Source organism: Terrapene carolina, unplaced genomic scaffold (genome assembly GCF_002925995.2).
Source record: "Terrapene carolina triunguis isolate 2854851 unplaced genomic scaffold, T_m_triunguis-2.0 Scaffold751, whole genome shotgun sequence".
Taxonomy (NCBI): domain Eukaryota; kingdom Metazoa; phylum Chordata; order Testudines; family Emydidae; genus Terrapene; species Terrapene triunguis.
This window is the reverse complement of record NW_020665102.1, coordinates 1547655-1561997: the sequence shown is the minus strand read 5'-3', so window position 1 is coordinate 1561997 and position 14343 is coordinate 1547655. Positions and strand designations below refer to the sequence as shown.

At 50.1% G+C, this 14343-nt stretch overlaps 1 protein-coding gene across 1 annotated transcript in view; it reads right to left on the bottom strand.

The window, feature by feature from the left end:
• The window catches only part of LOC112114600 (hydroperoxide isomerase ALOXE3-like), a 118359-nt gene extending 104386 nt beyond the window's left edge, over positions 1 to 13973 (bottom strand). The window contains exons 1-4 of the mRNA XM_026660352.1: positions 13827 to 13973; positions 12295 to 12499; positions 1789 to 1873; positions 480 to 602 (exon numbers count right to left, since the gene is read on the bottom strand). Of these exons, the coding sequence (XP_026516137.1) occupies positions 480 to 602; positions 1789 to 1873; positions 12295 to 12499; positions 13827 to 13973 (560 nt within the window). The remainder of the gene's footprint in view (positions 1 to 479; positions 603 to 1788; positions 1874 to 12294; positions 12500 to 13826) is intronic.
• Positions 13974 to 14343: the final 370 nt, after the last annotated feature.

The window sequence follows — 14343 nt, the reverse complement described above, 5'->3', positions numbered from 1 at the left end:
AGATAGATAGATAGATAGATAGATAGATAGATAGATAGATAGATAGAGCGAGTGGTTTTCAGTTGGTTGGTCACTTGGGAGCCATGATTTCTACTCATACCACTGTACGGCTGGGTGACCTGAAGTGAGTCTCTTCCCTCCTCTCTGACATAGTTTCCCTTCCCAACCTCTGTTTAGACCAGGAGGACTTTGGGGCATGTGCCCTCTCACTGTGGGTCGCCAGGGCCCGGCATAACATAGCAACCGAGAGGAATGGCTGGGGATGTCAGGTACAGAGGCAGGCGTGAGTCCTGCTCTGTGGGCAGGATCTGAGCTAGAAGATGGCCTCTTTGGAGTGACTCTCAGATCAACCCATCCCCGCTGGGGAACCTGGGGAGGGGGTTGATCCCCTTTGAGCCCTCCCCAAATCCCAAGTGCCCCAGTGCCCCAGGCTGCTCCACTCAGGGCCGGCCCCAGGGTAGCGTCCCTCCCACACTCACGTTTTAATGGTGCGCAGCATGAAGATGGTGGTCTTGGTCAGGCTGTACTTGTTGTTGGAGTCCAGCTCGTCCACGCTCGCCACGTCCAGGCACCTTGGCCACTGGGGGTTGTATACCTTCCAGCTGCCGGGAGACGCACGTGGGCTCACCATCCCACGCCCGAGAGAGCGCAGGCACGGGCCCCATCAGAGACCTCCTCTGCCTCACCCAGGCATGGCTGGAGGCTTCCCAAGGGTGAAGAAATCCCTCTCCCGCTCAGCTTCCAAGCAAAAATAAGACCGTCTGCAGCTTTTGTAGTTACAGAGGAACCATCCAAAATGGGCAGCCAGTGTGACTGACTCAGCCGCGCTGCCCGAGTCTGCAGAGAGCCTGAGCCCATTGCTGTGAGAGGGGGAGATCTGCCACCAGTGTGGCCAATGCAGTGATGTTGCCTGGATCTGCAGAGAGCCTGAGCCCATTGCTCCAAGAACTGCCTCTATTCCCTTCAAATGCCCTAGGAGGCTAGTTTAAATAGTGTTGCAAACCCCAGGGGTTCATACATCATGCACCAGCCCCCTTCTCCCCCAAATCACGAGATTGACTTCCAAATCCTGAGATTTCAGTAAATAACCCTTTGGGGTCTTACTCTATGGCCTCAGGCCCTGTAGGTGAGGTCACATTTCTGAGTTGCTCTCCCCACACACAATGTCCGGAGAGTGACTTGGCGTTTTAAACGGAAGCTGAGTTTTTCCCCGGCATAACCCCATGACTCCAGGAGCTGGGGCTTGCAGAGAAGCCCTGAGCTGCCAATTCCACAGGGTTAACTCTTCCATTGTCTCCCCAGAGCAGGTGTGGGAGACTGATGGGGAGTGGGGGGTGGTAAGAACTACCCGGGGAGCGGGGCAGAGGTATGGTTTTAGCTGAGTCTCACCCAGCATAAGCTCTTGATCAGCCTTCTGCCAGTGGCTGGAGCCTGCCCACCCCTCCCAGGTGGAGACCAAAGGAAAAGACCCTGCCCTTCAAGAGGTCACTGATAGGAGGCGCTGCGGCAGCTGAGAAGAGAGCCAGGATGCGGCACAGCCTGGCTTATTCTGACATTTGGGAGGGGAGGGTGTAGGATTGAATCAGGGTCCCCACAAGCCTCTGGGATCTCTCCCAGGCTGTGGAGGGGAGTGGGGTCTAGTGGTTAAAGCTGGGGAGTTGAGAACTGGTGCTAATTATCGTCCTCCCCCGGACAGCGCTTATGGCTTTACCAGCCTGACCCCTCCATCCCCCATCCCTGCCTGGGTGCATCCCACCCTCCTTCACCAGCCGCCCCCGCCCGGCTCACCGATAGGCCTCCTGCCGCGCCTTCAGCTCCTCTTGCCGGTGCTGCAGCAGCAGCGGGTGCTGGGCGTCCTCAGCCGCGGTTTTGGCTGGAGGGAGAAGGGGGAGTTTGAAAGCTGATGGCACGCCAGGGTGTTAGCCATGCAACAGGCCCACCCTGGCGCGCGCGCGCGTGTGTGTGTGTGGTCCCAAACAGAGTGAGAAACAGCATCTTCTGCTGCTTCCCTAGGGAATCAGGGAGGACGCGTCCTTTCTCTAACGGGGGTGTACCAGGCTGCCTCCCCAAAAAAGGTTCTCTTCTGTGACAAGTATCAGGGGGTAGCCGTGTTAGTCTGTATCTACAAAAACAACAAGGAGTCTGGTGGCACCTTAAAGACTAACAGATTTATTTGGGCATAAGCTTTCGTGGGTAAAAACCTCACTGAAGACTCAATATGCATCCGAAGAAGTGGGTTGTAGCCCACGAAAGCTTATGCTCTAATAAATTTGTTAGTCTCTAAGGTGCCACAAGTACTCCTGTTCTTTTTGCGGATACAGACTAACACGGCTGCTACTCTGAAACCTGTTGCTGTTCTGTGACGTTATTGACATGAACCATATAGATCATTGTTGCAACCAAGGTCCTGTAGTGGCACCAAATCTTGTATAAAGGGGGTCAAATAAGGTGTCTAAGGCAAAGTTATGGTTTGCTGGTTAGGATTATGCTGTCTGGATGGGTTTATCAATTTTGTAGTTAAAGTTATGAATATTGGCTCTGTACTTGTATCTCAATGTGTTTGATTCTAAGAAGTCTCAGTGAAGCATTTGGTCAGTTTCTTGAGAAGGGACTGTTCTCAGTAAGTGCCCAATCAAGAAACACTTAACGGACAACGGACCTTGGGAAACTCCAATCCACATAAGAAGTTTTCCTGGAAGCATTCAAGATAGCATGTGGGCAATGGCTGCCGCCTGCAAACTGAGTCATGCATGAACATGTGACTTGCCCATGTGACTCCAAACTCCATTTTGCTGTAATTTTCCACAGTAAGAACAAAGAGGTGTCCTTACACTTGGAAGAGACTATAAAAGGCTGATGTTGCCTCATCTCCATCTTGTCTTCAATCCTGCTTCATACCTCTGGAGCAAAAAGGTATAAACTGAAGCTCTGAACAAAGGACTGAATGACCCATCCCAGCTGTGGATAGACTCCAGAGACTTGATTTGAACCTGCAGCTTATTCCATTACTGCTACAAGCCTGAACCAAGAACTTTGCCATTACTGGATGTAATTGATTCCATTTAACCACTTCTAGCTCTCATCTCTATCTTTTTCCTTTTATAAATAAACTTTTAAATTTTAGATTCTAAAGGATTGGCAACAGCGTGATTTGTGGGTAAGACCTAACTTGTATATTGACCTGGGTCTGGGGCTTGGTCCTTTGGGATCGGGAGAACCTTTTTCTTTTACTGGGGTCTTGGTTTTCATAACCATTCATCCCCATAACGAGTGGCACTGGTGGGGATACTGGAAAACTGGAGTGTCTAAGGGAATTGCTTGTGTGACTTGTGGTTAGCCAGTGGGGTGAGACCGAAGTCGTCTCAGTTTGGCTGGTTTGGTTTGCCTTGGTGTGCAAAGGAACCCCAGCCTTGGGCTGTGACTGCCCTGCTCTAAGCAATTTGTCCTGAATTGGCACTCTCAGTTGGGTCCCACCAAAGCCAGCATCGTTATATCTTCACTCATGTGAGGGTACTGAGAAGGGAGCAGGGGTGCAGGGGCAGTGTCAGATGCTGGCAGGGCAGATGTGGACAGCTGTGCATGGGGCAAACCTGCCCTGGGGCAGATGTGACCAGATGTGCAGGGTGCCAACCTTATGAAGGACAGATGTGCATGTGGCCAACCTGAAAATAGACAGATGTAGATGCAGCTAACCTCATGGAGGACGTGTGGCAAACCAGGCCCAGGACAGATGTGAACAGATGTGCCCATGGCAAACCTCATGAAATATAGATGTTGTCATAACTATAAAGGGAAGGGTAACAGCCCTCCTGTGTACAATACTATAAAATCCCTCCTGGCCAGAGACTCCAAAATCCTTTTACCTGTAAAGGGTTAAGAATCTCAGGTAACCTGGCTGACACCTGACCCAAAGGACCAATAAGGGGACAAGATACTTTCAAATCTTGATGAGCGGAAGGCTTTTGTTTGTGCTCTTTGTTTTGGTGGTTGTTCGCTCTTGGGACTAAGAGGGACGAGACATCAATCCATGCTCTCCAAATCTTTCTGAACAAGTCTCTCATATTTCAAACTTGTAAGTACAGCCAGGCAAGGCGTGTTAGTTTTATCTTTGTTTTCTCAACTTGTAAATGTACCTTTTGCTAGAGTGTTTATCTCTGTTTGCTGTAGCTTTGAACTTAAGGCTAGAGGGGGTTCCTCTGGGCTCTTTAAGTTTGATTACCCTGTAAAGTTATTTTCCATCCTGATTTTACAGAGATGATTTTTACCTTTCTTTCTTTAATTAAAAGCCTTCTTTTTAAGAACCTGATTGATTTTTCCTTGTTCTAAGATCCAAGGGGATTGATCTGGACTAACCAGGAATTGGTGGGGGGAAAGGGAAGGGGGGGGAATGATTAATTCCTCCTTGTTTTAAGATCCAAGGGGTTTTGGATCAGTGTTCACCAGGGAATTGGTGGAAGAGTCTCTCAAGGCTACCCAGGGAAGGGACTTAGCACATTGGGAGTGGTGGCAGCAAAAGCAGATCTAAGCTGGTAGAGAAGCTTAGAGGTTTTCATGCAGGTCCCTACATCTGTACCCTAAAGTTCAGAGTGGGGAAGGAACCTTGACAGATGTGTACAGATGTGGACGGGGCAGGCTAGCCTCACGGTACGTGTGGACAGATATTGCATGTGGCGAACCTCTTGAGGGACAGATGTGCAGGTGACAGACCTTATGAAGACCAGATGCGAACAGATGTGCACAGTGCAAACCTGAGGACAGACATGCATGAATGGTAGATGGGGTGTAAGAATCAGGGTCCAGGTGCTCCTCCCCGGGGAGAACAGAAGGTTTGAACACCGCCCCCCCCCCCAAATAAGAAGGTCAATCAACTGTTTGTATACAGTGTTATTTTACCATAAAAATATCCTGGATAAGGTCTTTCATGCACTCATGTGATGTTCTGAACTGACTGGCCCTTGTGAGCTACGCATCCAGGCTGTGGTTATGAATGTGTGTATGCGTCTACAGAGAGAAGTGTCAATTGTAACCATGATGCAACTTTAGCATCACCTCATGTGAGGGCGGGGAAGCAAAACAGGTTGGGGTGGGGGGGGGCCACCTCCCAAGCCAGGTGTTTACACAAAACCAGTTCCAAGTAACCAGTTCCATTAGCCAGCCCAGGAGAAGACAATCAAGAGCCATTCCATAGGAACATAAGAATGGCCAGACTGGGTCAGACCAGTGGCCTATCTAGCCCAATATCCTGTCTTCTGATAGTGGTCGGTGGCAGGTGATTCAGACAGAGAGACCAGAACAGGACAATTTATCGAGTGATCCATCCCCTGCCGTCCAGTCCCCGCTTCTGACAGTCAGAGGTTTAGGAACACCCAGAGCATGGGGCTGTCCCCTGACCATCTTGGCTAATAGCCATTGATGGACCTATCCTCCATGAACTTATCTAGTTCTTTTCTGAGCCCTGTTATAGTCTTGGCCTTCACAACATCCTCTGGCAAGGAGTTCCCCAGGTTGACTGTGCATTGTGTGAAGAAATACTTCCTTAGGTTGGTTTTAGACCTGCTGCTTTTTTGACTGCCGCTGCACATTGAGCGGATGTTTTCAGAGAACTATCCACAATGACTCCAAGATCTCTTTCTTGACTGGTAACAGCTAATTTAGCCCCCATCATTTTGAATTATAGTTGGGATTATGTTTTCCAACATGCATTAACTTTGCATTTATCAACATTGAAATTCATCTACCATTTCCTCACCCACTCGCCTGGTTTTGTGAGATCCCTTTGTAACTCTTCGCAGTCTGCTTTGGACTTAACTATCTTGAGTAATTTAGTGGTGGCTGCAAACTTTGCCACATCCCTGCTCCTCCACTTTTCCAAATCATTTATGAATATGTTGCACAGCACAGGTCCCAGGACAGACCCTCAGTGGACCCCGCTATTTACCTCTCCCCACTGTGAAAACTGATCACTCATTTCTGCTCTGTTGTCTATCTTTTAACCAGTTACTGATCCAGGAGAGGAGCCATAGGTGCTGACTCCCTGAGTGCTCCAGGGCTCAAGCACCTATGGCAAAAAAATAGGGGTGGTCAGCACCCATGAGCCATAGTGGTTCCTGCCCCCCCGAGTTTTGTACCTGAGGTCTGGTCACAGCGCATGTCCTAGCCCCAGACGGAGCTTGAGTGTGGAATGTGATCCATTCTGTGCTGCTCCCAGTTCTGCCCTTGGGGCAGGGAGTTTGTTTATAAACAGAGGCAGCGTGATTAAGATCACAAAAGGCTTCTCATTACATTAAATTAAGGATCATTAGATGATCCTGAAAGCATTCCCAGGCACCCTAGTTAAAAGACAGGAAACAAAGGGCAGGAATAAATGGTCCCGTTTTCAGAATGGAGAGAGGTAAATAGTAGTGCCGTCAGAGGTCAGTACTGGGACCAGTCCTATTCAATATATTCCTAAATGATCTGCAAAAAGGGGTAAACAGGGAGGTGGCAAAATTTGTACACACAATACAAAATTACTCAAAATAGTTAAGCCCAAAGCTGACTGGGAAGCGTTACAAAGCGATCTCACAAAACTGGGTGACTGGGCAACACAATGCCAGATGAAATTCAATGTTAAGAGCAAAGTACTGCACATGGCAAAATAGAATCCCAACTATGCATACAAAATGATGGGGTCTAACTTACCTGCAACCCATCATCAGGAAAGAGAGCTTGGAGTCACTTGCAGTAACCTGGAGCACCATGCTCCAGAGTACTGCACAGGTATAAGAATTGTGCTCACTGGGCCTGTATCATCCTGAACTCATTCTCCAGCTTCAGGTGACTTAAAAATTATCTCCCATCATCAGCGGAACAGACACAACTGAATAATGTAGCTGTCCTTAACGTGCATGAAGACCATACCAGGGAACTAGATGTAAATAAAATTGCTAACAGTTTCATCAGAAAGCTACAGTGAGACGTAATGTCTTTAAACTGGGACGTTGGTGAAGACAGCTTGTAGGGACTGCAATGCTTTCAATATACTGTAATTCAGGAGAACGTAAATACGTAGTTCATAAGACTGTAACCACTATTAAAATAGTAAAGATACCAAGGATAGACACATTCAATAACTAGAACAAGAAAGATGTGTATAAAGAGGTTGAAAACAACCTTTCCCCAAAACTAGCAGAGTCCCGCCCCCTCAAATACACACACCTCTTCAAAAGCACCCACTGGCAAAAACAAGAGGCAGTGCCTGTTGTGACGTTATTGACATGAACTGTGACCATATAGATCATTGTTGCAACCACTGTTATATATTTGCAGCAAATTTTGTCATGTGAGGTGTCTATGAAAGGTTATGGTTTGCTGGTTAGGATTACAGTATCTGGATGGGTGTATCATTTTTGTAGTTAAAGTTATGAATATTGGCTATGTACTTGTATCTCAATGTGTTTGATTCTACATAGCATTAGGGAAGCATTTGGTCAGCTTCTTGAGAAAGGAATTTGCAGATTAAGTGCCCAATCAAGAAACACTTAACTGACAATGGACCTTGGGAGACTCCAATCCACATATGAGAAATCTTCCTGGGACGTTCAAGGTAGCATGTGAGCAATGGCTGCCGCCTGCAAACTGAGTCATCCATGGACATGTGACTTGCCCAGGTGGCTACAAACTCCATCTTGTTGCTGTGATTTTGCACAGGAGAACAAAGGGGTTTTCGCCCACAAGAAAAAGAATATAAAAGGCCCAGGAAACCCCTCCATTTTGTCTTCACTGCTGCTTCTTACCTCTGGAGGGACTTTGCTACAAACTGAAGCTCTGAACAAACGACTGAATGACCCATCCCAGCTGTGGATGGACTCCAGAGACTTGATTTGAACCTGCAGCTTATTCCATCACTGCTACAAGCCTGAACCAAGAACTTTGCCATTACTGTATGTAATTGATTCCTTTAACCAGTTTCAGCTCTCATCTCTATTTCTTTCTTTTTATGAATAAACCTTTAGATTTTAGATTCTAAAGGATTGGCAACAGTGTGATTTGTGGGTAAGACCTGACTTGTATATTGACCTGGGTCTGGGGCTTGGTCCTTTGGGATCAGGAGAACATTTTTTCTTTTACTGGGGTATTGGTTTTCATAACCATTCGTCCCCATAACGAGTGGCACTGGTGGGGATACTGGGAAACGGGAGTGTCTAAGGGAATTGCTTGTGTGACTTATGGTCAGCCAGTGGGTTGAGACCGAAGTCTCTTCGCTGTTTGGCTGGTTTGGTTTATCTTAGTAAAGGAACCCCAGCCTTGGGCTGTAACTGCCCTGCTCTAAGCAATTTGTCCTGAATTGATACTCTCAGTTGTGTCCACCAAAGGCAGCATCGTCACAGTGGCGTGGTCGTGCTAGGATCCACAGAACCAGGTCATTTAAGCTTTGAATCAGAACCCCACGCTACCCAAATTGGAATTTTGGCATTGAGAGTTTGGTTGGTTAAAGACCAGTGACCATGAGCCAGAAAGCATCAGCAGAAGCAACGAAACTGCAAGCCCTGAGGGACAGCCTGCAATTTGAACATCATCAAAAACTGGCAGACATTCGAATGAGAGAGAAGCTAAAGAAAGAATGGCTGAACTGGAAAGAGAAGCTGCTGAAAGACTGAAGGAGGCTGATGAGAGAGAGGAAAGGGCTCCTAGAAGGCAAATGGAATGACTGGCTGCTGAGGAGAGGCTTGCCAGACTTAGGCTCCAAGTCAAAAAAGCAATGGAAGAACAGCAGAAACTGTATCCTCTTGAAAGTCCAGTTTATAACAATGTTGGTCTGTTGTATTACTCTGAGCAGTTTTCTGTGTTTAATCCATTATGCTATGACCAGGGGGGAGGGGGACTCTAACCTGGTGGGAAATAGCTGTTTGTCTGTGCAAAAAAGCAGTGTGTCTGTGAATGAAGTGTCTGAATGTCTGTCTAATGTCTCAGAAGTGAATCTGGAATTAGATCAAGCACAGAAAGATCTCATTTGGTCAGAAAAATGTTTCTCAGGAGCAGATTAAAGTGGCTGGTCAGGTTAAAGCCCTAACTGAGGAAGGAAAGGGTAGATTGTTGATGGGTGATGGATTGGTGGCTAGTATAGCTTGTAAAGGTAAACCTGGAAAAGGATAACTGTTATTTGCTGGAAGTAGCTCAGTGTAGTGAGAAGAGCAGCAGTTTCTCTGTCGGGAGTGGCAATGTGCCTGGTAAGGAAGCTGCCCCACTCCCCCTGTATTTGTCTGTAACCAGCCCTGTGTGTGGGGACAAGGGAGAAGAGGGCAGGGAAAGTTTGGATGAGCCTAGGCAGCCTTGTGAGCTGATGGCTTTGTCTAGTCAGCAGTTTGGGTAGACAAGGATAGTGGAAGATGAATGTCCCTATCCCTTACCTGTTACCTGTGTGGAGAATTGTGACAGTGAAGGAAATGTGCCTGTGTCTGTCAGGGGTATTGACTTGCCTATGAAGGAAGCTACCTCGGTCTCCAAGCAGTTGTCTGTGAACAGCCCTGTGTGCTGGGACAAGGGAAATGAGATCCCAAGCTGTGTGTCTGGTGAAGAAGGGGTTTCCAGTTCTTTGTCTGTGGAGCAGACGGAAGGTGCCTTTCAGCCTGAGATTGTTGAGGATAGTGCAGTTGTCTCAGAGTTGGTTGTGGATACAGCTAAAGCCCAGGAGAGGAATGGTCCTAAGTTTGTATCTGCTGGGGAGAATGGCACTGGAACTAGGTTGCATCCAGTTAGTGTCTTAGCAAAATCCCAGAGACCAGACAATTCTGGTGTTTGTATTTTGCCTGTTGCTAATGTGTGGCTGGAAAAGGGTGTAACAACTCTGTCTGATCAGGGCGATATCCTAGCCAGAGCGCAAGGAGAGCAGAAAGACGATTTGATTGTGTTACCTACTGACAGCTTGGAAACTTGTAGCAAGAAGGAAAAGATTCCTGAGCTTGTGTGTGGCAAAGGGAAGAAAAATGCTTCTGACCTTTTGACTATGAAATCTGGCAGAGGATTGTGCAGGAATCTGCCCATGAGCCAAAGGTGATCCTGGATGTAAGTGAAACCCAGAAAGAGTCTGTCGCTGCTCAGGAAAGTGTTCCTTTCGAGCAAGCCCTAGGTGAAGAGGGTAAGGGCAGAATTTCTGTGAGGGGTGAATTGGTGCTTAGAGAAGCTCCCAGGGAAAGGAACCCTCATGGTAATCTGTGCAAGCAGTTTGCTGCAACTGAAAGTGTGGAAGTGATTTGATCAAGGAAGTTTCAGTTCCTAACATCCAGAAATTTTCTGTGGTGAATGGATCCACTGACTTTCCTTTTGAATGATCCAGTAGGGATCGCTTTGAGAAGGTCTCAGATGAACCTAAGAGCTGTTAAGAAAGTTGAACAGCCGTATAACCAAGTGGCTGTGCCAGGGCCGGCTCCAGGGTTTTGGCCGCCCCAAGCAGCCAAAACCAAAAAAAAAAAAAAAAGCCGCGATCGCGATCTAAAAAAAGACGCGATCGCGATCTGCGGTGGCAATTCGGCGGGAGGTCCTTCACTCCCAGGCGGAGTGAGGGACCGTCCACTGAATTGCCGCCGAATACCTGGAACTGCCGCCCCTGTCCGGAACGGCCGCCCCAAGCACCTGCTTGAGAAGCTGGTGCCTGGAGCCGGCCCTGGGCTGTGCTCAACCAGTTTGCTGGGAAAACAAGGTTGTTGAGAGAGGAATGTCTCCATGCTGATTCTGGGAGTGAACAGTCTGTGTCTCGGGTTCAGAGCGAAGACGGGGTAGCTGAGTCTGCGGAGCAGAACAGCTGGGCAGTTAATCTCTGGAGAATGCAGGGGAGGGCAGGTATATGCTCAGCTCTAGACACTTTGGATATGACTCATCGTCTCTCAGTGGAATTAACATCTGATTCCAGGTGGAAGCAGAGGTTGGTAAGGGAAGGCCCACAGACCTTTGAGTCTAACTTGCTGGTGAAAATGGACGGTATCTCTTTAAGACAGAGTCCAGCCTTGGAAGTGGTAGCAGTTAAGGATCTGAATACTGGTGAACAGGCTCCTGTTTCTGTTGATGCAAATTACCTGGCTGGCTGGGAGAAGAAAGACTTGCTGGTCGCTAAGAGAAGGAGGAGTCCTTGTGGCACCTTAGAGACGAACACATTGATTTGGGCTTTGTTAGTCTCAGGTGCCACAAGGACTCATGGCTACCACTTTGAACTTGCTAATAGCTGTTAGCACAGAGCACCCACCCAGTCAGCCAATGGATGCTGTTAAGCAAGAGAAATCAGGGTTTGATCCTTCAGGGAGCTCCCGGCGAGACCAGGGGAGCTGAACGCTCCGAGGTCGGTCCCAGGGGGCTTCCCCTAGCAGAGCGCGCCCTGAGGGGTGTCACACTGACCAGGGTCCTGCCTGGGTTTGATTCAGAGCGGCTCCAGAGCACCGAGCCTGTGACCTCCCTGACAGAGGCTGCAAACTTCACCCCCTCTCTGTTCCTCTCCCCCCCCTTTCCAAATCGTTTATGAATAGGTTGCACCGCACTGGTCCCAGGACAGACCCTCATGGGCGTGACGGAGCAGGGAGTGGGCAGTATTGACCTGGGGATGTTGCGGGGGAGTTTGGTAGGTACTGTCTGCATTGGGGATGGGATACCAGGGTGTGACTTCACTTGAGGGAAGATACCTGAGCATGTTACCTCAGCCTAGGAAGGGGATGGGGCCAGGTGACACCTTCTGCCTGGGAAACTGGACAAAGGCTGGAGGAGGAGCTGGGGGTCTGGCTGGAGGAGATGGCTGGAGAGTTTCAGTTTGGAGCTGGCTGGGGAAACAGAGGGAGCCCCAGGGCTGGGGTCTAAGCTCCCTGCTCCCAAAGATGGACTTGACTGAGAGGGTCCTGTTGTCTGTGTTGGACTGTGTTCCTGTCGTCTAATAAACCTTCTGTGTTACCAGCTGGCTGAGAGTCACAGTGAATCGCAGGAAGTGGAAGGGTGCAGGGCCCTGACTCCCCCCCACTCCGTGACAGGGGGACCCCACTGTGAAAACTGCCCATTCATTCCTACTCCGTTGTCTAGCTGTTAACCACTTACTGATCCATGGGAGGATCCATGAACGCTCATAGAAGACATGGCGACATCCTGCCAATCAAGTCAACAGGGAAATTTGCCCCCCTCGGAATCACCATGTTCGTGGGGGCCCCAGGACTCGGCGCTGACCAGCTGTTGGGTGGGCGGGAGGCACTCGGGTTAGTGGGCAAGGAGAGGAGGGAGCAGTGGGCAGGCAGGGCCTGTGATCCCTTGTGTGAAGTGGGGGAATTGGCTTTGGGAACCTACCTGCCCCTTCTCGCAGCTCCACAGTGCGGTACCCCTCGATCCATTGGTAGCAGGGGAAGCAGTAGGTGTCCCCCTCGGGTGACGTCACCTGGATGCAGTTGCAGAGCCAGCTGTCCGAGGGGAAGAAGGAATAGGGCTCCTTGTGCAGTCGGATCAGCACGATCGGCCCCAGGCATTGTGCACTGGGCACCTGGTATTCGTCCACCTGGGGAGAGAGGGCATGGGGAGGGGCGGGGGGAGCAGGGTTAGACCCCTGCAGAGTTGGGAGATGCCAGGGTCCCCCTAATTCCTGCACGCTGCTCATTGCACTTCTGCTTCGGCTTCTGGGGCAAAAGGGGAACCGCCCTGGTTCATGGGGGCTCTGCCTGAAGTGACCTCCAGGGGCACCACTCACACTGAGCCCAGAGATTGGGGATCAGCGCAGAAATATTGCCAGATCTAACCCAGCCAATGGCCTGCAAAAGGTCCATAGTCCCACGCCTCTGCTCCCAGCGGGGAGGGGTGAGTGGCCCCTCCAGAGAACAAGAGATCTAGGGAAGCACTATTGTGGGTAGTGCAGTAGCATGGCGAGATCCAATCAGGAGTCAGGCCCCCGTTGTGTCAGGCGCTGAACGGACCCTGACTGAGATCGGGGCCCCTGTTGTGCCGGGCACTGCATAAACCTCGACTGAGATCAGGGCCCCCTTTGCATCCGGTGCTGCACGGACACATACCAAAAACCCACAATCTAAACAGGCAAATTATTATCCTCCCTTTCCAATGGGGAAACTGAGGAACAGAGCGGGGACCTGACCTGGTTGAGGAGCTGGTAAAAAACCAGGTGTCCTGAGTCCCAGTCCAGGGCCTTTGCCACCAGACATATCATCACACTCAACACATAAGGACAACTCTCATTCATTAGTTTATAAGAGTTTTGGATGGGTTAGAAATCATCATGCTTCAGAGCTCTGAACAACAGGGGTCAGGAGGCAAATGGGGGGGCAGTTTAGCTCTTCATTGAGGGGTCTCTTGCAATCTCTCATGAAGCAGCCGGTGTCGGCCACTGTTGGATCTGCTGCTCTGGCCGGCCCCTGCGATGGCAGGGGATTGATTAGGTTGGTGTGCCCAGATGATGCCAGCAGGTGAACCATGCCACAGAGGATGGAAACACCCTCAAGGAACCTGACTGGGGGGGAATTTTCTTCCTGACCCCCAATCTGGTGATTGGTTGGACCCCAATATGTGAGCAAGACACACCAGCCAGGCAGCTAGGAAGAGGATTCTCTGGCCAGCTCAGAGTGCCGGCCGCCCTGCCGGATGTCCAAGCATTGATGCTTCAGAGGAAGGTGGGGGAGGAAAAAAAAAGCAGAATGCACCAGACCAGTTGTTGAGCAGGGAAGGGGGGCTCATTCCTGACCCTTACAGAAAACCATCTGAAGCCCTGAAGCATGAGATTGCCTGAATGCAGAGCTGCAGGCGTTCTGCTGGGAAATTCCCCCCTTGGGAGATCCTCAGGGGACAGCTGCTGTGGGGGAGGGAGGACTCATACTCACAGCTCCGGGAGCAAAGTCCTTGCCTTCATGATCCAGCCGGTGCTTGGGGCTCTCCCCGTGAGCTCCCACCAGGGTGATAGAGATAGCGCTGCAGGTGCTGGCTGCCAGGCCCTGCCCGGTGGTCACCCAGACAGTGTAGGTGGCCATGGGGCAATGTCAGGAGGTGGTTTGCTCACGCTCCGTCCAGCGTTGGGGCATTAAGAGCAGCTCCCAGTGGATGAAGGAGATCGTTCTTCGGCAGCTCCGCCCTGCAGACCACGTCTGGCTTGCTGACTCGCTCCCGGATGATTGCATCCAGATGGGGCCAGGTGCCAGCTGGCCCCAGTGCTGCCCCTCCCAGCACCCACACACCTGTGAAGAGACTCACCTGAGCCAAGATCTCGCAAAGATCTTCATCACAGACATGCACATTCACACCCCATGCTCTGGTGAAGGCCTTGGACATCTTGTGTCTGCTTTGTGCAACCGGGGGGGGGGGTGGGCATCTTTTCCACCAAAGCCTCACTGGGCAGCTCCT